Below are 22,348 nucleotides of genomic sequence, written 5' to 3' on the forward strand. Positions count from 1 at the left end.
CTCTCCTCTGTGGCCCAGTAACATTTATTGTCGGAGCAGCTAGGTCAGAGTGAAAACTTCAGACATTTTGAGCTTGCGACCTTACATGGGGCTGTGACTCACTAGATGAGGATCACTATTGCATTGCATGTATACTGGCAAGCACAATATTTGTGTGGCATTAAATGTTTATGATTTGAACAGAAAGCTCATTTTTGCAACATGAAATTCTGCAAAACTGATACATTTTCTAAAAGGCCTGTGCGATCAAGCAAAATGAGTCTGATGTCGATCAAAATTCAGTATTCAATCTCACTATTCTCCGAGCTTTAGTTTGCTGAAAACCTCATCATAATAGACTTATGGTTTCAGAGTTATGGCCATTTTAGTGTTGCTCAGGACAATAAAATACAAAGGAAGTTGAATACTATTATTGGTTACATATGTATATCTCAAAATCAATATTCCCGACATCTGACTTATTTTGCTTGATTGCATCACATTTGTGCCCTTCTCCCCCGAAATGAGTGTAAAGTCGCAAGTTGAGTTTTGAGACATGTTCTAAATGTTGAGTTGATGTTCTTTGTTTGAAGACACTTATATTGGCAGTGAGAATGGGGACAGAATTGAATTCACAAAGGACATACTACTGCCAATACAGGTGTCTCCAAACAAAGAACATCAACTCAACAGTTGGAATGTCTCCAAACTCCCAACTTACAACTTTATGCTCATTTTCTGGGAGCAGGCAGGGGAGCAGGTCACATATTAGCGAGCATGACAATTTTGTGAATCTGTGTCACTCGCGAAATATTTATTCACATAAACATTTAATGCTTACAGTGACTGCAACTCGTCATATGAATGAAAGTAGAAGACTTTTGCAGTTTTTGTCATTATAAATGACAAATCATTGTCCTGGGTTATATTGCATCATATGCAGTTTTACCAGTACTTGAGCTACTACCCCCTCCTCCTTCTCCTCCCCCAAATGCATCTGCTCCATCCTGAGTATCTGGTGTAGCGTCCTCATATCCTGTTCGACTACCTTTGCCAGTCACGCATGATGTTGAAAAAGTGGCGCCCTCTTTGATGAGACCGGGAACCTCTATCCAGAAACCATAGTTTGGAATAGCTTCTCGTCCAGATTTTTTTTGTACTAATGATGAAAATATGAACCCTGGATGGAAGAAAGGGAATTGTGTATTTGAAAATAATTAAAGTACACAGGGGTATATATTTTTAACAGAAGGGCTTATTTTTTCCATTCCTGAATTTTTTCAAAAGGTATTTTTATTTCCATGACTTGACATGATTTTCAAAAATAGGGCATTTTCTGCTTTATTCCATCAAAACATGTAGGGAATTATCAAATTTATATACCCCTGAGACCTGGGGGTAGTTAAAGGGGGCATAGTTGCCGATCTAGGATTTGTGAGCTGGGCCATAAAATGTGGTATATGCAGCATGGATTTGGTGTAGGGGTGGGTGCTTTGGGCATGTGGAGTTCTGGAATTCTTGTATTTTCACTTGGTTCTTTAATTAGACAATAATAACTGCGCACCATCTATTTTGAGGTCATTGTGTGAAATCGGAGGGTTTTGTTTTGGGCTGAGGAAAAATACCGAGGCCCAAAACAAAACCGGACAATTTCACACAATGACCACAAAATAGATGGTGCAAAGTTATTATTGTCATTCATTACCGTTGTGTCTAATATTTTGAACAAATCAAAATGGCATTTTATGTTATTTTATGCCATAAAACGCTGTTAAATATAACCAGTTTTAATCATTGTTGTAACCTACCCTACAAAAAATCAACCAGGCGAATATAACATTCGCGCCGACAACAAGAGCTACCAATCACAGAAGCGTTAACGGCATCGCAGCGTAGGCGTGCAGGCGTTGCCATGACGCCAGAAGCTTATACACGCACACGCCGCAGAAGTCATTCTTGCGTGTCCGGAGTCATTGTGAGTTATTAATGACCTCGCAATTAGTGCGCGGTCAGGCAATCAATTTCTTTTGATTGGATTACAGGCTTCGCGTATATTAATGAGGTTATGAATTTCTTTTATTGTGTTTTGTTCGCTTTCTTTTCCTTTTCTATTCTTCAATTCCCTATTTCGTTTTTATGGCATACAATGCCTTTGCTTAGGTTATTATGTGAACCCGCCCTTGGGCAGTGAGGGAGGGGGGTTAGTTACTACATGTATGAAACAAAGGGCTTATTGGTCTTTTGGTTTATTCAAGTCATTCAAGTCATACACATTTTATTTTAAATACATGAGCTATTTGAAATCTAGCATACCGCTGCAGCATATTTAAGAAAAATCTTTTACAGAGGGAGTATGTTTTTCAAATGGAATTGGCAATTCAAGGGTTAATTATTTTGAAACCTTTACTTCCCCTGTATATGGCTTTACATACATGTACATGTATTCCACATAGCTCCACATTCCTCAACTGGAGTGGGTATTTCAAATGGAAGATTTTAACCCAATTGTCTATTCCTATTTGAAACCCACACGCCCTCTGTGGAAGACTTAAGCTAAATCTTCCACAGTGTGGTTTTCAAATGGAATAGCCCATTGACAGTTCCAAGGCAGCATTCCCACCAAATAAATATGATGTACCCCCTTCCCCAGGGTCTTAGCTAGCTACCCGTCTGGCCGTCATTTTAGACGGGGAGTTTGCTCCTGGGACGGGCAAAATTAATGCCTTTGACAGATGCTATATTATAAATTGCATGTTTTGAGAAGCTAATTGACCTTTTGAGTAGTCCCAATTTGTAGAACAAGGCCATATCAGCACATATTTGAACTCTTTGAACCCCCAATGGGCTATAGGCATCAGGTAAATGTTTTAAAGGTCAAATTAGGACAGGCAATTTTATTCAAATGACGGGCAACCCTCAATTTCTAGCTAAGACCCTGCCCTTCCCCCAGGTAGTTGTACACAAACCGGAGTCTCCCCGTCAGTCCAAAACACTGTCAATCCGAACCCCCATCAGTCCGAAAACATGTTAGGGTTTGGGTACTAGTTAGTTAGAGTTAAGGTCAGGGTTAGGGTAAGGGTTATGGCTTTTGAATTTACAGTGTTTCGGACTGACAGGGTGTCCCACACACACACACCAATGAAAACTCAATAAAAAAATTTAACTGTTAAATATGGTATTATTGCTTTTGTTTTTTCCCCTTACGTACCTCCAACCAAATAAACCACCACAGCTAAACTGAATATGATACACAAAATGCTGCCTGCACTTAATCCTTGGTCTTGATTTTTCTCTGGCTCCATCAGACAACTATATGGTGATGTGACTTCATACTGGTAGCTAGATGGTGATGCTGCTTTAACTGTCATGGCGTCAGTACCTACTTCACTGCAGGTAAATACCACCGTTAAAGTAATAATATCATCTCCAGATTCACCTGGTTACAAAATAAAGAAATCAAAAAGAAAAGCAATAAAATACTTTGAATTTAAAATAATATAAATGATGATCGATGTTCATGACATTTAGGACCTATAGCTAGTGACAGATGGCCGTAGCTGTAGACTAGGTTGGGCTTATTTACAAGACAGGCAAGCATATTAGACAATTGGGTGCAGGGCAGTGAAACATAATTTCCTTTATGGGAACTTACCACTATAATTACACTGTAACAGGTGGGGTTCAGGGGGTTTTGATGGGCATCCCCGGAAGCTACTGGGTTTGAAGCACTATATACATGTAACAAAATGCAATTATTTTCATCTTTTCTAGTCTTTAAGGAATGGGATATTAACATTAGCGACGTTTTCACATATTTTTTGTGGGGGCTGAGAGTACACCAGACCTATCAAATTGCATTCTGAATACGAGGAATGTCCTTCTGATATCAAATAATTTAGATTTTTTGAAATTCACAATATAATAAAAATTTTATGACAAATTGTTAAAATTTGATATTTTTTAATTTTTTGATATTTAAGAGTCCTAGAAGTAAACTTTATAAATCTAATGATATGTACCGTACTGAAAACTGAAAAACACCACAAAAAATTAGGTCTTTTGGGGAAAAAATGTATATCAATAATATGAAAGGTCAAACTTTTCAATTGATCGTCGGCTTTTGATCCCAACCTACACTTAAAAGTACATATCATTGGATTTATAAAGTTTACTTCGTGGACGGCTAAATATCAAAAATATCATTTTTAATCATTTGCCATAAAATGCGTATTATATCGCAAATTTCAAAATATCAAAATTATTTGATATCAGAAGGACATTCTTTGTATTTAGAATGCAGTTCGATATGCCTGATGTGCTTTCATGTCCCACAAAAAATACTGTCCAAACGTCCATACCCCATCCCTTAAACACTTAAACTACTGTTACAAAAAATGTACAAAGGAAGTTTTACGTTGGTGAGACAGAATGTCCTTTTGGAGTAAAACTTAAAAAACATCAGAAAGACGCAGAAAAAAATCACTGGGCAGAAATTAATTCACCAGAAAAATAGAACTGTGTCAACTTCCCAACTTAACAAATCTGCTATAACCGACCACGTCACAATCGAAAATCATGTCATAAGGCTATTGATGTTCAGTTTAGCGTCCCATTTTTTTCAGCTCATAATGAGGCAACTATTTCATTATTCATTATTTTCAAGGTTTCATTATCAGCAGCCTTTTACCAATACTTATGCCCTTCATTCTAATTGGATTAGAAGGGGGGGGGAACAGTCAACCGGGACATCAGTAGTTACGGTACTCTCTTGTTCATATGGCACATCCGGCATTGATTGTAATTTATTTAAAAAACAAAACCTGAGTGAGCAACAAGCCAATTTGTTTAAGTTGGCACAGAATGTCCCACTAGAGAACACCAAAGATCTGAACATACCTACATTGTAGCAAAGCAAATGAGTGAAAACTCAAGCTTAGTAAAAATGTAACTTTATAGATTAAAAGCATGACTTTATGGAAGTTAAAACCTACCATTATCATAGTGTAAGTTCAAATTGTTTTTTTCCTCGTTGTAGTTGAAAGTAACTCTGTTATGCAGAGCGACTTTGGAATATGTTACATCTTCACTGTCCTCTTCATGACAAGCAGCAACACCCTCACATACACCCCCAGATTCAGCTCTAGTAAATGGTTCACATGGATCATAGTAATCTTTACTACCCTCTTGTCCCACCTGAAAGAACGGATCATCTTTGCTGGAAATAGGACCGAAATCAAAGAACCTTTTGGTGCCGTCATCAAGAGTGCATTTGCAATTGTTTTCTTTGGCACATGTCACGTCTGACAACCCCCCATGAAAGCAAGCAGCCAAAATAATAATTATTATTATTAAATTCAGTAAGCTTATCCTTATCATGCCAGAGTTCCATGGTTGTTGCTCTGCCATTTTGGACGGCCGTGATCTTTATCTGAGTGAAGTTCATCATGTGACTTTAAATAGGACTTTGACCATACAACATAGGTATACAGTTAATGATTAACTTTTTCAGAGCGAGGTGAACGACATTTTGTGTTGCATGGGCGCCGCCATATTTGTTGTTTACATTGTAATTTAGTTTTGAAACTTACATACACAAATATATTTTGCCAAAACATATCATAATATAATTTTGAAAATATTAAAACCAACAAAATTACCAGTTGATGATTTTTTTTTATATTTTGTCAACAAAAAATATATAAAAAGTAAAAACTAGTAGAAAATCTTGTAACATATTTTATATATTGTTTAAAAAAAAAAGAAAGAAAAATGACCTTTCCTTCCCATCATGCTCTGCTCTAGGCTATCGACGGTATTGAAGTTTTTCATTTTCGACAGGTATTTTGAGGAGTTTAAAACGCAATTTACGGCAGTTCCAGTTGGTGGTAGATTAAGACAATGGTTAGTTTATTATGTCAGTATCTTAGTGAATGTCTATATTTCATGGTTTGGTCCTTTACCCCCTTTCTTTTGGGACAACAATAATTTTGTCGGCTGCTATCATGTCAGAAATTAATATTTTGTTCTGGGTCTGATTATTCGGACTAGGCTGCTATGAGATGAAAGCTTACAATGCTTAGCCTAGGTAGGTATACATGTATACCGCTGTTCTCCGGAACGGCGGTATACTAGAGCATGGCAATCATTCTTCGGCGAATGTTGTCGGTTTTCACTCATTGTTCACAATGTGACATGCACAACAAATACAGCCCCCGAAAATGGTCTACTTTTAGCAAGCCTTAACTCCGAAACAGTTTAGTCAAAGTTAAAAATGCGATCCCCAACCCTTTGCTTACCTTTGGACGAATTTGCTGTAATTTCCGCTAGCTCCGTGGTGAAAAATGTCCGGTACTGTACTTGCCCGGTACAAACATAGAAATGGCCACACCGCTTCAGTCCTGGCAATGAATATTTCTTGCGTAAATCCAATGGTTCCAACGTGGGCATCACGATGATAGTCTCCTACACAACCAGATTGTGTCGGCCTGACGATCGTCGATCCTAATCGCTAAAGTGAGGACAGCGTAAAAGTCTGTTCGACAAAGGCCATTGTGAATAAGGATGATTGACAGCCCCGTATATTGGGTGGAGCCATTAATGCCCATATTAGGTGCATATATTACGGTGGACAGGTTGCGCTGTCCACTGACCCTGACTGTTCGTCACGTAGACAGGCCGTGACCTGGGTACATGTACAAAGCAGGGGATGCGACTGCGAGCCGCCATTTTGTACACGTGGTATCTACTCTTCAGAAAAATTACTTTTGTTGACGTTTTATATCAAACAATTTTCGATAACGGATTTCTACTAGGATTTAAATTTTTTATTAATGAAGGTACCGGTACATGTAGTTTTGAGGAATAACACGGGATGTTTTGAGTTTTATTACAACTGGTGGTGTAGGAAGGTGAGTGAATTCGTGAATGAGGCCGGGGATTGAGGTTTTGTTGTTTCAACGATCCGATAGTAGGATACGAAACGTAGGCTAAAAATGTCTAATGACGCCATGTTTACATCAGGCTTCCCGTTAGATTGCGTCCAGACGCGTATTTTACAAATTTGGACGCAAGTTCACATGGCTAATCAAGTATTTTGCGTCCATGTAACATACATGTGGACGCAGAACAAAACTTTCGAAATTTTATCATTAATTGATGATAAAGATAAGAAATTTTTATTCTTTTATATTTTTAAGATAATAAAAGCCCCAAAATTGTGACCCACCTGCTGAGAATTGAAGTAAATTCTGCAATATTTGTAAATGCAACGTCAGGAAATCGTGCACTTTTTGCATTTTTTCCGAACGATCGCTATGGCCTGGGGAAGTCCCGAATTGATTTGTTTACATGCAAGCACGTGCAGTTAATGTTTATTTATTTATTTATCACAACCTGACAATATTCAATTTTTAATATTTTTAATTTATTTTCTCATAAATAATCTAGGTTTCCTTTATTAGTATTATTGTTACGATGAATAAAAGCAATTTTAAAAACAAAATCCAAATGATAACCCTTTTTCGTATTATTTGTGGCAGCGTGTTTTAGTTTTTGTAGCATCAACAGCACGTTAATTTAAAAACAGAAATGCGGAAGTGAAAGTACTGAACGAAAATTGCTAAAGATTGACAGACTTTGCTCATGTTTTTGCACCTGTTTTTGACCACGTTTAGGACCAAAACTGACACAGAAATGAGAAAAATTATCATAGCGAATGGAGATGGAATATCACGGCGAAAATGCACTTTTATTTTTTTTTTAACAATCGACATTTGATGAGGTGTAGACCGGGAATGCGTGTGTATCGTCATAATTGAGAATTTCAGATGGACGCTTTAAAAATCTGTCTGGACGCAAGTTTTGCAACCTCGTCAGCAAACTTGCGTCATTACGGACGCACATTTTTAAAACCTTAACAGGAACCCTGGTTTACATGAAAACATTAGCTGCTGCGAGGTCAGTGCCGTTGAATTCGTTACCTAAATTCCTTTCAGGATATTCTGATTTCACTTATTTATAATGTGTACGAATGTGCTCCATACAAACTTAAAAGTATGAATGCAAGGTGTTATTGCTGACAATAGAAACATTGTTGCAAAGTCATTAAAAACAGGTATGTGCTACAGACGTTCTTTCCCCGAAACGAGATACAGGCCAGTAACGCAGTCTATATATTAGGTAACCCAGGCAAACCTTAGTTGACACATTTGCTAGTCAGCTAAATTCGCCGACAATGTCAATGCATATTTACATAGAAATTTAAAACAACTGGCGAAGAAGGAAACGCATACATAAATATGTTTTCTATACTTCACTTGACCCAAATATATGATTTTTTATGGTGATAAGTCACTCGCATATGGAATTTTAGAGGGATTTGGATAGCAATTCCATTAAAAAAAGCTGCTATCATCAGTGTTGCCAAAACTTTTCAGCGTCAAAGGCGCGCATTGACTCGCCAGGCCCATGAGCGGTAAAGGATTCTTTTTGGCTTTGTTTACTCAAGCCAAGGGCTTTAATTTGATATATAAAAATGATGCAGTTTGATGGCAAATTTGAATTCACCTAGCATTAAGCATACTAGGCCTGGCATTTTCGGGTAATTTTTTTTTTTTTTTTAAGTTTTTTATTTTTTCGGTTTGTAGTGTCCCTGGACCTAGACCTAAATGCTAGGATCATTCATGGTTGACCTAAAAAAAAAAAAAAAAAAATTCAAAATATTTTTTATTTTTTTATTTGAAAATTGATAATTTGTATTCATGTCATAGTCTATTAATGATTTCAAAATGTATTGAATTTGAATGCATTTTGAAATCATTAATAGACTATGACATGAATTCAAATTATCAATTTCATATTAAAATAACAAAATATCTTGAATTTTTTAAATTTTTTTAGGTCAACCATGAATGATCCTAGCATTTAGGTTTTTTTTTTTTTTTTCTTTTTTTTAAATTTGGTACCCGGGAGGGTATTTCCTACCGGGTAATGTAATCTCGGCGGTACCCGTTTACCCGACCGAAAATGCCAGCCTTAAAGCATACCTACAAGTGTTAGACTGCCGCCAGCGGAATTAACTCAGACAATGATAGTCAGTAATTTATCTTTTGGTCGATACATACTATCATTTGAAGACTGAGTTCTTATGATACATCTTCCGAGGAGCAGTTTCAGACAATAGCTCGGGATTATATTGGGGCAGATGTTATCTTTTGAAATCTGTCATGACCACTGGCACAATCCTATCTTAACCAGCTGTGTTTCTATTTATATATTCCTGTTTTAAATTACCATTTCTGCTCATAAACTTTGATTAAAACAGGGCAAAATTGCAGTGACTCTCTCTTGCAATTTTAGCCAGCATGGCAGTGATCATTTAGGTACCTCACACAATGTGAACATTTCACTTATTATGCACAGCAGATATAGACAGTGCATTCAAGTCAAATCTGTGTAAGATACTGCTGGCAGCCATGGTACACACCGACATCGCCTGGCTAATAATTATTTGGTGCAGCAGAGACATTAAAATGAATACACGGGATCGATACACGTGAATTGCTATGCACAATTTTGATATCAGACGAAAATCTTCGGATACTGGGTTCGTAATGATAAATGCATTGGTTTTGTACACTGACAAGCATAAAATAGATTTTGCCCCAGGTCAAGGGATTCTCCAAATCTGTGAAAAAAAATCTAAAAAAAAAAATAATTATAAAAAAAAACTAGCTGTGACATAGATTTTGTAATGTCAGAGAGGACTTGTCATTCATGCACGGTCCTTTACGCCGATGGCACTGAAGCGATAAGTACATGTACTCCAAAGTTGTGCTGTTTTTTTAATTTATTTCAACAAATACATGCACAGCACATAGCAAACATTCTGTAGTCTACATTTAATAAAACATTGAACATTAGATGTGTTAGTGCCAATAATACTACACACCTGCTCTCAAGATGAAGATACCGTACTTTTGTTTTGTTGCTGCATATAAAATATGTGTTTTATTTGGAAATGGAAACCAGGAGAGTAATTTTCGCTCCCTACCACCCTTCCAACCACATTGTAGGCACAATGTTTATCTCTATTGACACCCTGCAATTTTATGAAGTGTTTGTAACACTCTTTTGTGTTAGATCGCTTAAGATAAGCATCACTCCTCTTGCTTTCTTCTAAAAAGTTATACTGACTTTTTCGGTACTTTTTTAAGTTCAGGCGATTGTACAATGTATTATGCTCAATCTTAATCTCGGGTTGGTCGCGGGCATTGTCAGGCTCTGGTGTCCCTGCGTCTTTGGTTGGTCACTGCCATCCTCAGGCTTTTGTCTCCCCTTCGTCTTTACTCTTTGGTTCGTCGCTGGCATCGTCAAGCTTTAGTTTGTCACTAGTCTTTAGTTGGTCACTAATATCGTCAGCTGTTGTGTCCCCTGCCTCTTTGGTTGGTCGCCAACATCATCAGTGTCTGGTGTCCCCTGGTTTGTCTTTGCTTTGTTGCAGTCATCGCCTGTCTTTGGTTCAGGCACATTGCCAGTGTGCATGGTTTGATCTCCTTTAAAAATGGTTTTTAATATGGGTTGGTTGACATGTCATTGTCAGGCCCTGGTGTCCTCTGTGTGCTTTGTTGGACCACCAAGGTTGATGATCACCTACTGGCATTTTGTATGGTAACTCTGAACCAGTCTGCTAAATAAAAAATAAAAAGAGAGAGGGGAAAAAAATTATCTGCATAGTACAAGCAATTCTAAGAAATCTTACATATACGCTTTTCTACTTGGGCCTAAACATGTTAACGAAATCTGAAGTGTCCTGATCTGCTACATATATGTACTTGTTTTCTTGCTATATACCATGAACGTACAGCTTCATTGGCTTCATAAACTTCTTCGGCTTATTACACTCAAATCATAGATCCACATGAACATCTGAAAGCACGGTTGCCCACGAGTGTGGTACATGCCTTACATAAATACACAAGTTTTTTGTTCATGTGTTGAAAGTGAGTCAAAGTGAAGGATGTACATTGTGTGTGACTGACAGATTTTGTTTTTGAAATCAATGGATTTAGGTCTTATAAAATGCCCATTCAGTGATTTGCCCATTCAAAATATCATCCAAATTCAGTTTTTAGCACCTTTGTTAGTATCATAGATGTGCTAACATAGCCTGCAAGTTAGCTGAAAGCCATGTATTGAAAAGACAAAATAAGACATTTTACATGAAAATGTATTAGCTCCATGTTTATGAATGGGGCTTCTACTTTGTCAATACTGCTGTTTTCCTTGTTTTGTTTGTTTGTTTGTTTTTGCCATCAACTTTTCATTTTAAAAATGCCAAATGACAATTTTAATTATTCTTCACTTTTTAGTAACTTGTACTCAATTTTGATTTGTTTACACTTTTGCTGGGATCACTGAATGGGCCTTTAACAATTTATGATGACTAGCGGTCACCCGTCTTTCGCGGTTCGTAAATATATGCAATTTTACAAATGCATCACCACCCTTGCGAACAATTTTACCAAACTCAATAATTTATTACCGATTTATCAGTTGTTTCAATCAATTCATTTTAATCAACTTCTTTTTTTGTTGTTGCCCCCCCTTGTTGTATCCTATCCTCCCGTTCTTTCCACTGTTCCCCCTTTAGCTCGCATCCCTCTTCTCCCACTTATCTGCTCTGCTAAAAAATTGTGAATGTGAATTGTTAAATAATATCGCCAACCAATGGCACTCATGCACTCTCATCACTCATTTTGATTTTCCCGTGGACGTGTTTATTATTTGGTTTAGAGGCAGCTTGTTGATACGCGATGTCGCGAGATGACGCAAACTAAATGATTCGCGTAATACGCGTTGTTTTTGTTTGACGCGGCATGTTGATACGCGAACACGCAAGATTTTTTTGTTTGACGCGGTTAGTTGTTAGGCGGACATATTGAGGTCCCTGGATATTTTTTAAAGACATTTTTGCTCATTTTTAGACTTTACTCACTAAGATTGAAAAAAAATGAGGTGAATATGCAGCGTAAATCGGTAAATGATTAGGTTTGCAAAAGTGAAATTTGCAGTTGCATCACCACCGTTCGAGTTTTTATCACGAAAAGTTTTGCAACTCGGTAATTTGTTATAGATTTGGAATTTCTCAAACTGCTATAGCATTATAAAGGTAGAATTTCACTTACCATTACAACATTTATTGTTAAAATAGTGAAATGTTGAAAAATAGCCTACATGTATATACAAAATAATTATTTACCTGGCATGGACAATGTGCACTGAACCCTTTTTTGGGGGTGAGTTCAAGACACATGGCCATACATGTATGCTACCAGTTTCCATGTACCGGTAGCATAAGCTGAACCATCTAAATTTGTTGTACACTCTACCTTCAGTCCGGACAAATTATGGTTGGCACAATATGTTCAGTCTGCAAAAACACTACGATGAAACTTGACATTTCACAATTTATTTCTGTTTAAATCCTCATTTCAGAACATGACTTCCAGAAGACCTCAAAACTTGTTCAACTTGAAACCTCACACTTGTATATATTGCAGGAGGTACTTCCATGACACTTTTCTATACCTGTGTCACCTGATCAAACACAAGAATCGGATTAGACCGTATTGGTATGAATCAAGCACCAAAGAGAAGCTTCATGAATGTCTATGCTGTAATATACACTTCGCAAGAAAACAGAATTGGATTGACCATGAATGTAGTAGTCCAACTATTAGAAATGCCTTTTTTACACACCTGAATAGACGTTTACCAATTCAGAGCAAAGAGAAGCATCATATTATATGTAAAGTATGCCACAAGAGCTTTGCACTGGCTTATCACGTAAAACAACACAAAACAATGCATAGCAAAGAGAAACCTTATGTATGTCAGGTATGCAACAAGGGCTTTGCACTGACATCTGGTTTGAAGCAACATGAAGCAGTTCATAGCAATGAGAAGCCTTACAAATGTGTACTTTGCGGTAAGGACTTCATGTATGCCAGGAGTTTAAGAGTACATCGCTTGAAACAGCACAATGGAATTCATAGTGACGAGAATTATGTATGTAAAGTATGCAACAGAGGCTTTACATTGGCATTCAACTTGGAAAAGCACAAAGCAATTCATAACAAAGAGAAGCCTTATGTATGTGAAGTATGCAATAAGGGATTTACATTGGCATTTAACTTGGAAAAGCACAAAGCAAAATTTCATAACAAAGAGAAGCCGTATGTATGTAAATTATGCAACAAGGGCTTTACATTGGCATTTAACTTGGAAAAGCACAAAGCAAAATTTCATAACAAAGAGAAGCCGTATGTATGTAAAGTATGCAACAAGGGCTTTACATTTGCACGTTACTTGGAAAAGCATAAAGCAATCCATAGCAAAGAGAACCCTCATGTATGTAAAGTATGCAACAAGGGCTTTACGCTGCCACATTATTTGAAACAGCACATAAGGTGTATGGAGAGAGACAAGAGGAGTTCAGCGTCTCGAAGTGAGAAAGGAAAAGGGACAAAATCAACTAACAAAAATGTTCCAAAAAAACCTGCCAAATCATCATCTTCTAAATCATCATCTTCTAAATCATCATCTTCTAAATCATCATCTTCTAAATCATCATCTTCTAAATCATTATCCAAAACATGGAAGAAATCGGAAACCAACAACTGGCGAGATAAAATCAAATCAACAGATCCAGAACGATATAGGCAATTACTCAAACAAAATAATGAATATAAGAAAATGAAAAGACTGGACATGTCATTGGCGGAGTCAATGCTAAGCAAAAGAAATTTAAATGCTGAAGACAGAAGAAAGTGGGAGGACTCATTGAAACAGAAGAAACAGTACAATGAAGGATGCGCAGCAAGAATGAGGGAACATAGAATGAGAAAAAAGAAAAACAAACAAAATGAACCACCAAAAAAATTGACTAGAAATGAACAACAGAAAATTGCAGATAGAAAAGCAGCAGCAGCAGCAAAAAGACGTGTAGAACGCGCAGCCATGACCCCTGAACAGAAAGCAGCATACCTTGCAAACAGAAGAGAATTATATGCACAAAACAGACAGAGATAAAAAAAAGCTTCTTGATGAGGCCAAGAAGCTAAAGGAACAACAGAAGCAGATAGAACAGGAGGAAGAACGTTTAGCAGTTTTGAGACGTCAGTTAGAAGAACAAGCGCAACAATGTCGGCAGACCGGAGAAGAAATGAATAATGAAGGTGTTGATGCACGACGTCCAGATGCCCGGCGTAAGAGCCTCCAGCGTGCACTGGAAGGAATGCCTAGAAAAGCGGCAGCGTTCGTAAATACTCACACAGATCTTAAGAAGAATGCATCACCCAAGAAAGCTGCTGCATTTGAACAAAGTGGTTGTGGATCCCCCAGCAGTCCTAAAAGTGCGAAGAAAAATCTAGAGGGAGCACTGTTTGAAGTGGTGGATAGCGGCTTAAAGGAGAAAAAAACCTCAAAGCACAGGAAAAAACTATCTTGCTCACTTCACTTGCTTAAGAAGTATAAACTTCAAAGGGAAGCAGCCAGACAATTTGGTGTTAGCAGAAAGCTGCTTAGTAAGGCAACAAAGTTTACTGCTGGAAGATCTAAACTCCCAGAAGAGACGAGGAAACTTGTGCAAGATTTTTATGAAGCGGAAGCTCAAGCCATTCCGGATAAGAAACTTGTAAGTAAAAAGACAGGGAAGCCGACAAGCCTTCAGTGGGTGGCTTCCTATAACAGCTCGTTGAGCTAAACTGGAAGTGGGTTGTTTGGACCTCACAGTCGGTGCGGTGCTAAAAACATAAATTTGGTGCTGTACATCAGAAGGTGCGAGTAAAAAGTATGCTGGCTGGTTTAAAGTGTCTTCAGGCTGGCGGTGGCGACATAGCACTGATTGAACTCAGTGCTATGGGCTTGAAAGCACAGATGGAGGCGCACACACAGCTGATTCGGGGAGATTGTTCCACACTCGAATTGTCCTTGGAAAGAATGAATAGTTGTAGACATCTATAGTTGCACTGGGCTGGCGATAACACAGGGGATGGTTATGCGGATGGAGGATGTGATGCACTGGTAACATGGAGGCAGGCTGATGTTGACAAGTTGATATTGGATTTTAAAGAACATAACGGATTGAAAGTATAGACGTCTGACTTGAAGGCTGTCCCAACCAAGCTTCTGGATCATTTCTGAGACAGAGTAGGTCCTACGGACATCTTGGAAGACAAAGCGTGCAGCCTGGCGCTGGATACTTTCGAGGCGCTGAACATCCGAGTTGTTGTATGGGTTCCAAGCTTCGCTTCCATATTCCAGTTGCGGTCTTACTAAGGAGTGATAGGCTCTGGCTTTGACTTGACTGCTACATGGCGAAAGTGTTCTTCTAAGCATACCAAGGGTGCGACTTGCTTTGGCTGCAGTCTTTTGGCAATGGGCTGTCCAATTCAAATTGTCAGAAATGGTGATGCCAAGATAATCGTGCTGTGAAACTCTCTGCAGCTCTTCTCCATTGATGGAATATCGGAAGAGGCTGGGTTTTTTTCTTCAGGGTCACTGACATGATGGCACATTTCCCAACATTGAAGGACATAAGCCATATATCGGCCCAGGTAGCCAGAGTTTCAAGATCTTGCTGGAGGATGTTATGATCAGATGGAGAGGCGATTTCTTTGAACACAATGCTGTCATCAGCAAAAAGGCGAATGTTGGACTGGAGGTGTTGATTTATATCGTTTATATACAAGAGAAATAGCGCCGGTCCCAAAACTGAGCCTTGTGGGACACCAGATGTGACTTGTTCCCATGACGAGAGTCTACCATTGACTGCCACCGCCTGTTGTCTTTCACTGAGGAAGGCTGTTATCCATTTCAGGGTTGGTCCACGGATGCCATAAAAGTCCAATTTTGCAGCAAGTCTATGATGTGGCACCAGGTCAAAGGCCTTGCTAAAATCTAGCAAGACCAAGTCGGTCTGACCCGGCGATTTAGAGTTGATGCCCATTCATGAACTGAAGATATAAGCTGTGTTTGCGTGGACAGTTTTTTTTTTTTTTTTTGCTGAGAGTCAGGGAGAATACGTTGATCCGCTAGGTGTTTTGACATGTGACTTAAAACAACGTGTTCCATTACCTTGCACACTAAGCATGTAAGGGAGATGGGCCGATAATTACCGGGTTGGATTTTGGTCCTTTCTTGTGGATGGCTGTGACAATGGCTTTGGTCCAGTCTTCAGGAACACAGCCCTGGTTGTATGACTGCTGGAATAAGAACTGCATTGCTGGTGCTATCTCAAATGCTACGGTCTTTAAAAGTCTTGCTGGAAGCTCATCCGGACCACCGGCCTTGTTTGGGTTGATGTTGTTTAACTGCTTAGCAACACCTTCCACTCCTATATCAAGGCAACTGATGTCTGGATACGGAGCGGGACCTTTGCTAGGTATGTCAACTGGAGATTCAACGTTGAACACAGATTTGAACTGAGAGTTTAAGGCAGATGCTTTGGCTGTATCAGTGGCATGCAATTTGCCATCAAATTTCAAAGGAGGGATGCTGATGTTTTCGGTTTTCATGAGGCGAACATAAGACCAAAATGTCTTAGGGTTTTCTTGTAAAGAACCTCCGACAACCTCGTTCAGGTACTTTGTATGTGAGTGCCGAACAGTTTTGGTGACTTTGTTGCGAAGATTTTGTAGGCTGCCCATGCATGGGAGGAGTTGGATTTCTGAGCTTTGTTAAATAGTTTATCCGGCTTAGCATCTGTCTCTTAAGGGATTGATCAATCCATGGTAGATGGTGCTTATTACTAGACAGTTTGGAAGGAACATGCTTATGCATAAGCTCAGTGAGGTTTTGCTTGATATAGGTCCAGTTTGAGTTCACACTATTATTTTCAGGATTTGACGCAAGGAATTCTTCCTGCTTCCATTGACCGCTCAATCAAGATCCTGTACACACAATTTCTGAAGCATCATCCAAATGTGACCATCAGCTTGGCAAAGTTCTATCAACTTAGACCATCACATGTCAAAACTCAAAGCAAAGTCAAGTTCCGCGGATGTTTATGCGAATATTGTGAAAACATCAATCTCAAGCTTCGCATCATCAACAAGCACCCGGGTGACACCCAGCATCAGACAGTAAATGGACTCTATCATCTTGTAGACTTGACACTGTGCGAGAAGCCACATAAGCGCAGCTGTATATATAGAGAGTGTAAAGAATGTGGTTTTGAAAAACTGGAGGGAGTAGGCCTACTAGAACTGCTGAAATCATTACAGCAAGTTACCTGGAAGAGATGGGAGCTAATTAAAACAAAAATCCCCAATAAAGGATCGACTACATCTACATGTATCACAAAACGCACACTGATAGACAAGACTGGTACAGTGGATTTAGGGATTCAATCATGTTTCACCGTTGTTCATCACCGTTTAACAACGATGCGGCCGCGTCGTCTGACCACGCAGACGCGCCGGACGCGAAAAGAAGAACAACGAAAAGAAGCTGAAGATCGTATAATTCACGATTATTTCACGGGGAAATGTCAGTTAATCATTGTCACTAAGCCTTGCAAAAACTTCGATGATTTCTCTGTTAATATCATCAACAAAACTACAGAATAAAACGGCAAAATTTAGCCGCTATCTGAAAATACTAGCTAATACTGAATTCAACTCGTAAGCTTGCATACGCACAAAGGTTCCAGGCATGACGAATTTTACGCTCTCGCGTAACGCGTAGTCTCGCCCGCGTTAGCGTATACGCTACAGTAAAAGTGTGGATTCATCACGGATTAACAACAGGTGGCTCCTGTACAAAGGTATAGGAGGAGTTGTTGAATCAATGATTGTCGAACTCAAAGAAGAGATGGGCCCATTTGCTGCTCATTTATTTCAAAAAGACTGGCAGCACAAACAATACAACCTACTTAGAGACAAACTCCCAAACAACACATGTATCTCAGTGTTGGACTTCGCTGAAAATTATAAATGCGCATACCAAGATGAAGTACAAGGAGCTTATTGGACTCAAAACAGTGCAACAGTACACCCGATTGTTTGCTACTATCGTTGTCCATCCCAGAACTGTAACAAACCTGTCACAGAAAGCCTTGTGTTTATCTCTGATGATCTGACACATGACTACCACTCCGTACATGCGTTCCAGGAAAAGGCCTGCAACCATCTTGCATCAAAGAGAGGACTAACCCTACAGAAGCTTTACCGCTATTCAGATGGCTGTGGCCAGCAGTACAAATCAAAGGGACCATTTTCGGATATCAGCTACTCTATAGACGATTATGGTTTTCCAATAGAGCATTTCTTTGCTGGATCCAGGCATGGGAAGGGGCCGTCTGATGGGGAAAGTGCGGTCATTAAAAGTCGAGCTACTATCGCAGTGAAGAGTGGTGCGGCAATAATTAAACATGCAAAGGAGTTGCACACATTTGCGGAGCAAACATGTGCGCTCAACCCAGAAGAAGACTGCAACCAAATTGAAAAACACAGTTACCGGCGTACTTGTTTTTTTATATCCCACGAGGATATCAACCGTGACAGAGGTGATCGGTACACAAAGACCGTTCCAGGGACCATGAAACTACATTCAGTGAAGTCTGTAAAAACAGGAGTTGTGGCCACCAGAAACCTTAGCTGCTTCTGTGATGCATGTCTTCAGTTGGATGGAAGTGCACAGTGTCAGAATGCTGCCTATGTCGGAGGATGGAAGGAAGAATGGTTGTTCAACAAGCACAACAGTGGAGGTAACTTGGGTAAGGGAGATGACTAATCGATACTAATTTTCACTTGAGCAAGTCAGTGACGTTTCAGTAAACGTGTGCGATTAAAAGCTGTGCTCGGCAAATATGCGGCTGATACTACTGACTTGACCTGGTGAAAAATAGTATGTCTGAATGAACTTGATGTAAATCAGAAGCTTTGTGCTTTTCATTTTTTGTCTTTATTCAAAGTTTCTTAATACATAGTACTGTCACTTATTCAGTGACCTTAATGTACATTAACATTATTTTACACACAAAAAACCCCATCAATTTTTCAATGTAAATGAATGAACTTTTTACTTCATTTTTTTTTTACCTCTCGGCATGCTGCAAACCCTGCCCTAACCCCACTGCCCAAACAAGATTATTCTGATGGAAGGCTTCCACAAGCTAAGGCCCAACATACTACTGCCCTACCAACTAATGCACTGCTTGTTGATGAAGTCCAATCAAGAGCTGATGAAAGTGTGTTACAATTTATTTTTCAAATTTATCCATGACATTGTAATACTACTAGTAACTACTTATGTGTTTTCTATTTTGTATTATCACCACAATTAACTGTGTCCTTCATTAATTTGATATGTAGGTAACCCAATTCCACATGAAGATGTGCCCACAGCTGAGGATGAGACCCATGATGCCACACCAGAAGATGTGCCCACAGCTGAGGATGAGACCCATGATGCCACACCAGAAGATGTGCCCACAGCTGAGGATAAGACCCATGATGCCACACCAGAAGATGTGCCCACAGCTGAGGATGAGACCCCTTCCACAGAGATCGTCTATGGCTCCTGGGTCAAAATAAAGTTCAAGACAAATATTTATTATGCAGAGGTTAGTTATCAAAGAGCACACTATGCTATATTCTAATTTGTCCAATATTCTTATGTAAGTTTTTTAACTTTTTTACATGTAAAGTTAAAACTTTAATAATGATAAGAGAAATGTTCCTTTTATTGATAATACTCTTATACTTGTGTTGCTTTGTTTTATGCAGGTTACTGACACAGGGGAGGACAATGATGATGAGATCCAAGTGCGGTACCTAAAGCAAGTTGGTGACACCTATAGCAGAGTAGAGCAACCACATTACCTGTCTTGGATTGATAGAAATGAATGTGAAGTTGTCCCTGTGCCAGACATCACCCGACGGGGCACTTACCGTTTTTTAAGTGACACTCATGAACTCTAACTAATGCAAAAAATTGAATTGGTTGCTTTCATCAAATTAACTGCCATGTCTATATTACTTGCCTAAGTGTGCAATGTTGATTCAATTCATACCAAAGAAGACAATGTACAATATCTACTTCAATTACATTGTTACTGCCATGTGTGCTACAGGTTTGTTTACAAAAAATATGTAGATCAATCTGGATGTTACAATGTACTTACTTTCAGGAGACACCAGACTTGCTGTTCTAAAGTTCCAAGATGATTCATCCAGTGTTTCTTGTGTAAAAGTGTACCAAGGAAGACAATTGTTTTTAAATTGTTCATGAGTTCTGAAATTTGAATTGTTTATTAATTCCTACAAAGGTTGAGTAGGAAATTTGAATTGTTTTATTAATTCCTACAAAGGTTCAGAGGAAATCAAAATTGATAAAATGAGAAGTATCAAGCTTACTTGGTAATTGTTTATGTCAATGTCACACCCGTTATACCTCATAGGTCATCACCAAACTTATGATTGTATAATTCAATTGCTGTGTTGCCGTCACTTTAGTCCAGTCTAAACGGTATAACGCGACATGGTGTCATAATGATGTGTGTTATAGTCTTTTTGTCAGGAATGATTTAGCGTGATTTACAAATCTGCAGAAGGTATATAAGTAATTTTAGGTAGATTTTATCTTTCCATGTTAATGATTATTTTGAAATAAGTAATCCTGACCTTTGTATGCGTTCAACCAGTTTACCGTGTGCCTTAGAACCCGATAGACGCGTTGACATTTGACCATACACTAGGATCCACAACATGCTCATCTATCATGGGAACAGTTCTTAAACCCTAATACATTTGTACATTCATCCTTTGAAAATGTGGATACACAAACTCATACTCTGCAACTTGAGGTCAAATTTTGCACTATGATTATGTAATTGAGGTTATTGGAATGTGCCATTGGGATGAGACTCTTGTGGTCCATAGTGATAAGATCAATTAACGAGGAAACTGATGGCTTTTGTTTGCTAATTATACCATAGAATCTATATAGCGGTTATTGCCAAAGTTGCAATATGGTGGCACAATTGGGCAGCAAACTGTATGCAAACAACACGGCATATTAATTATACATCTTCTACATTGTTGTATTTTAAAACACTGAAGACCAAAATTGACTAGCTACTACTTCCATGATTGGATTAAGTAAATAACTAAATCCTGTTATCTACCCAGCAGTGTTTGCTTATCTTAATAATTGTAACAAACTGTAGTGTACTTAGAGAATAACGATAGGAATTTTTATTTGCCTATCCTCTACCGTGTGATGAGGCGACAGGCAGGTCAATATTTTGAGTAGTGGATGCCGGCGCAGCCGGCAACCACTACGATAAAAATATTGGACCTGCCTGTCGCTCTATCATAGGTAGAGGATAGGCAAAATAAAAATTCCTATCGCTTATTCTCAGTCAGCTAAATATTATTTTAATAACTGTAAAATATTTTTTAAAGGAAAAATTAAGTTACCGTCATAAAACTCCCCCCCCCTTATCAAAAATGAACGAAACTTGTTTACAACTTCACATCTTTTGTTGCGGCTAAGTTTCTGCTGCGCGTGCGAGTATTCCGACTGCGTCTCACGCATACAACGCGATACATACTGCAGCACCTCTATGAGCGTGTTACGCGTTATCAACACTCATGATGACGTGGGGTCGTCTGCCGCCTGATAGACGACACCCAAAATCATGCGATTGTCCAATCAGATTATGTGTCTACTAATAGACCACTCCCACTGACTAAGAATAAATGGTATAAGACAGAAAAGGCAAACAGAAAGAAATTTAGAGTTTTAAATTAGAGAGTTGACAGGAAGTTGTAAGAGTTAAATTGTTATGGATATGACTGGTGTAAGCGCGAAAATGTTGAATGTCAGATCAAAGTCATCTGAGGTGAATTAAGTAATGTCAATCACAAATTGTTACAGGTCATTTGAGGTGGACTAAGTTTATATTTGAATTGTCAGAACACCTTCCCCAATCAAACACATTTCTCTTGCATTTGATCATCTTCTACTCTTCCCTAGAAAAATCATTATAATACCAAATCTACACACCATGGAATTCACCATATCACGTCCAAGTTCACATTGGGCGCCTCATTCCTTTTTTAAAGGAATTTTTATTATAACTGTTTCTACATCAACATTACAATGTTAACAAGATATCTCACTTGCAGAAAACAGCAAAATTAAGTTTATTAACCACCTGAATGATTCAGTTCTACTTTGAGTAATATCTTGAGTAACATGATGCTGTAACATTTTAACTTCTCTAAATGTCTCAACTTTGACTCATCAATCCAACCCTCACTAAATTTAAGGCTTGGTGTCGGTGTTACATGTATGCGAA

At 38.5% G+C, this 22,348-nt stretch overlaps 4 protein-coding genes across 6 annotated transcripts in view; 3 read left to right on the forward strand and 1 right to left on the reverse strand.

Moving 5' to 3' along the window:
* Positions 1-649: 649 nt before the first annotated feature.
* On the reverse strand, positions 650-6,559 carry LOC140137625 (uncharacterized). 2 transcript variants are annotated; one of them, XM_072159363.1, is made up of 3 exons: positions 6,276-6,559; positions 3,188-3,415; positions 650-1,159 (listed from the first exon to the last, which is right to left on the reverse strand). In XM_072159363.1, exons 1-3 carry the CDS (start codon positions 6,424-6,426, stop codon positions 903-905), a joined length of 636 nt encoding a protein of 211 aa, XP_072015464.1. In that variant the 5' UTR covers positions 6,427-6,559; the 3' UTR covers positions 650-902. The 2 variants fall into 2 exon arrangements, with proteins under 2 accessions (XP_072015464.1, XP_072015463.1); XM_072159362.1 differs by lacking the exon at positions 6,276-6,559 and adding an exon at positions 4,971-5,531 and having other exon boundaries at positions 653-1,159.
* LOC140137624 (uncharacterized) lies at positions 5,763-14,854 on the forward strand. The gene is given in 3 exon segments (XM_072159361.1): positions 5,763-5,880; positions 12,475-14,049; positions 14,051-14,854. Coding segments are annotated over 3 exon segments (2,271 nt in total). The 5' UTR covers positions 5,763-5,877; the 3' UTR covers positions 14,744-14,854.
* Positions 6,647-22,348, forward strand: part of LOC140137626 (dolichol phosphate-mannose biosynthesis regulatory protein-like) — a 28,534-nt gene continuing 12,832 nt past the window's right edge. Inside the window, exon 1 of the mRNA XM_072159364.1 lies at positions 6,647-6,887. Within this exon, the coding sequence (XP_072015465.1) occupies positions 6,810-6,887 (78 nt within the window). The 5' untranslated portion in view covers positions 6,647-6,809. The remainder of the gene's footprint in view (positions 6,888-22,348) is intronic.
* Positions 17,802-21,221, forward strand: LOC140137623 (uncharacterized). Of its 2 annotated transcripts, none has more exons than XM_072159359.1 (3): positions 17,802-18,757; positions 19,356-19,606; positions 19,770-21,221. In XM_072159359.1, exons 1-3 carry the CDS (start codon positions 17,830-17,832, stop codon positions 19,962-19,964), a joined length of 1,374 nt encoding a protein of 457 aa, XP_072015460.1. In that variant the 5' UTR covers positions 17,802-17,829; the 3' UTR covers positions 19,965-21,221. The 2 variants fall into 2 exon arrangements, with proteins under 2 accessions (XP_072015460.1, XP_072015461.1); XM_072159360.1 differs by having other exon boundaries at positions 17,802-18,748.

Source organism: Amphiura filiformis, chromosome 17 (genome assembly GCF_039555335.1).
Source record: "Amphiura filiformis chromosome 17, Afil_fr2py, whole genome shotgun sequence".
Taxonomy (NCBI): domain Eukaryota; kingdom Metazoa; phylum Echinodermata; class Ophiuroidea; order Amphilepidida; family Amphiuridae; genus Amphiura; species Amphiura filiformis.

What these genes read in the sequence shown, in the direction of transcription:
- LOC140137625 (XM_072159362.1), bottom strand. Translation starts at nt 5,385, where the DNA reads ATGGCAGAGCAACAACCATGGAACTCTGGCATGATAAGGATAAGCTTA. An exon ending in GAACTTACACTATGATAATG is followed by an intron (nt 3,416 to 4,970) that starts GTAGGTTTTAAC and finishes TTTTGTAACCAG; the next exon opens with GTGAATCTGGAGATGATATT. An exon ending in GGTGGTTTATTTGGTTGGAG is followed by an intron (nt 1,160 to 3,187) that starts GTACGTAAGGGG and finishes TCTTCCATCCAG; the next exon opens with GGTTCATATTTTCATCATTA.
- LOC140137623 (XM_072159359.1), top strand. Translation starts at nt 17,830, where the DNA reads ATGATTGTCGAACTCAAAGAAGAGATGGGCCCATTTGCTGCTCATTTA. An exon ending in CAACAGTGGAGGTAACTTGG is followed by an intron (nt 18,758 to 19,355) that starts GTAAGGGAGATG and finishes TTTGATATGTAG; the next exon opens with GTAACCCAATTCCACATGAA. An exon ending in CAAATATTTATTATGCAGAG is followed by an intron (nt 19,607 to 19,769) that starts GTTAGTTATCAA and finishes TGTTTTATGCAG; the next exon opens with GTTACTGACACAGGGGAGGA.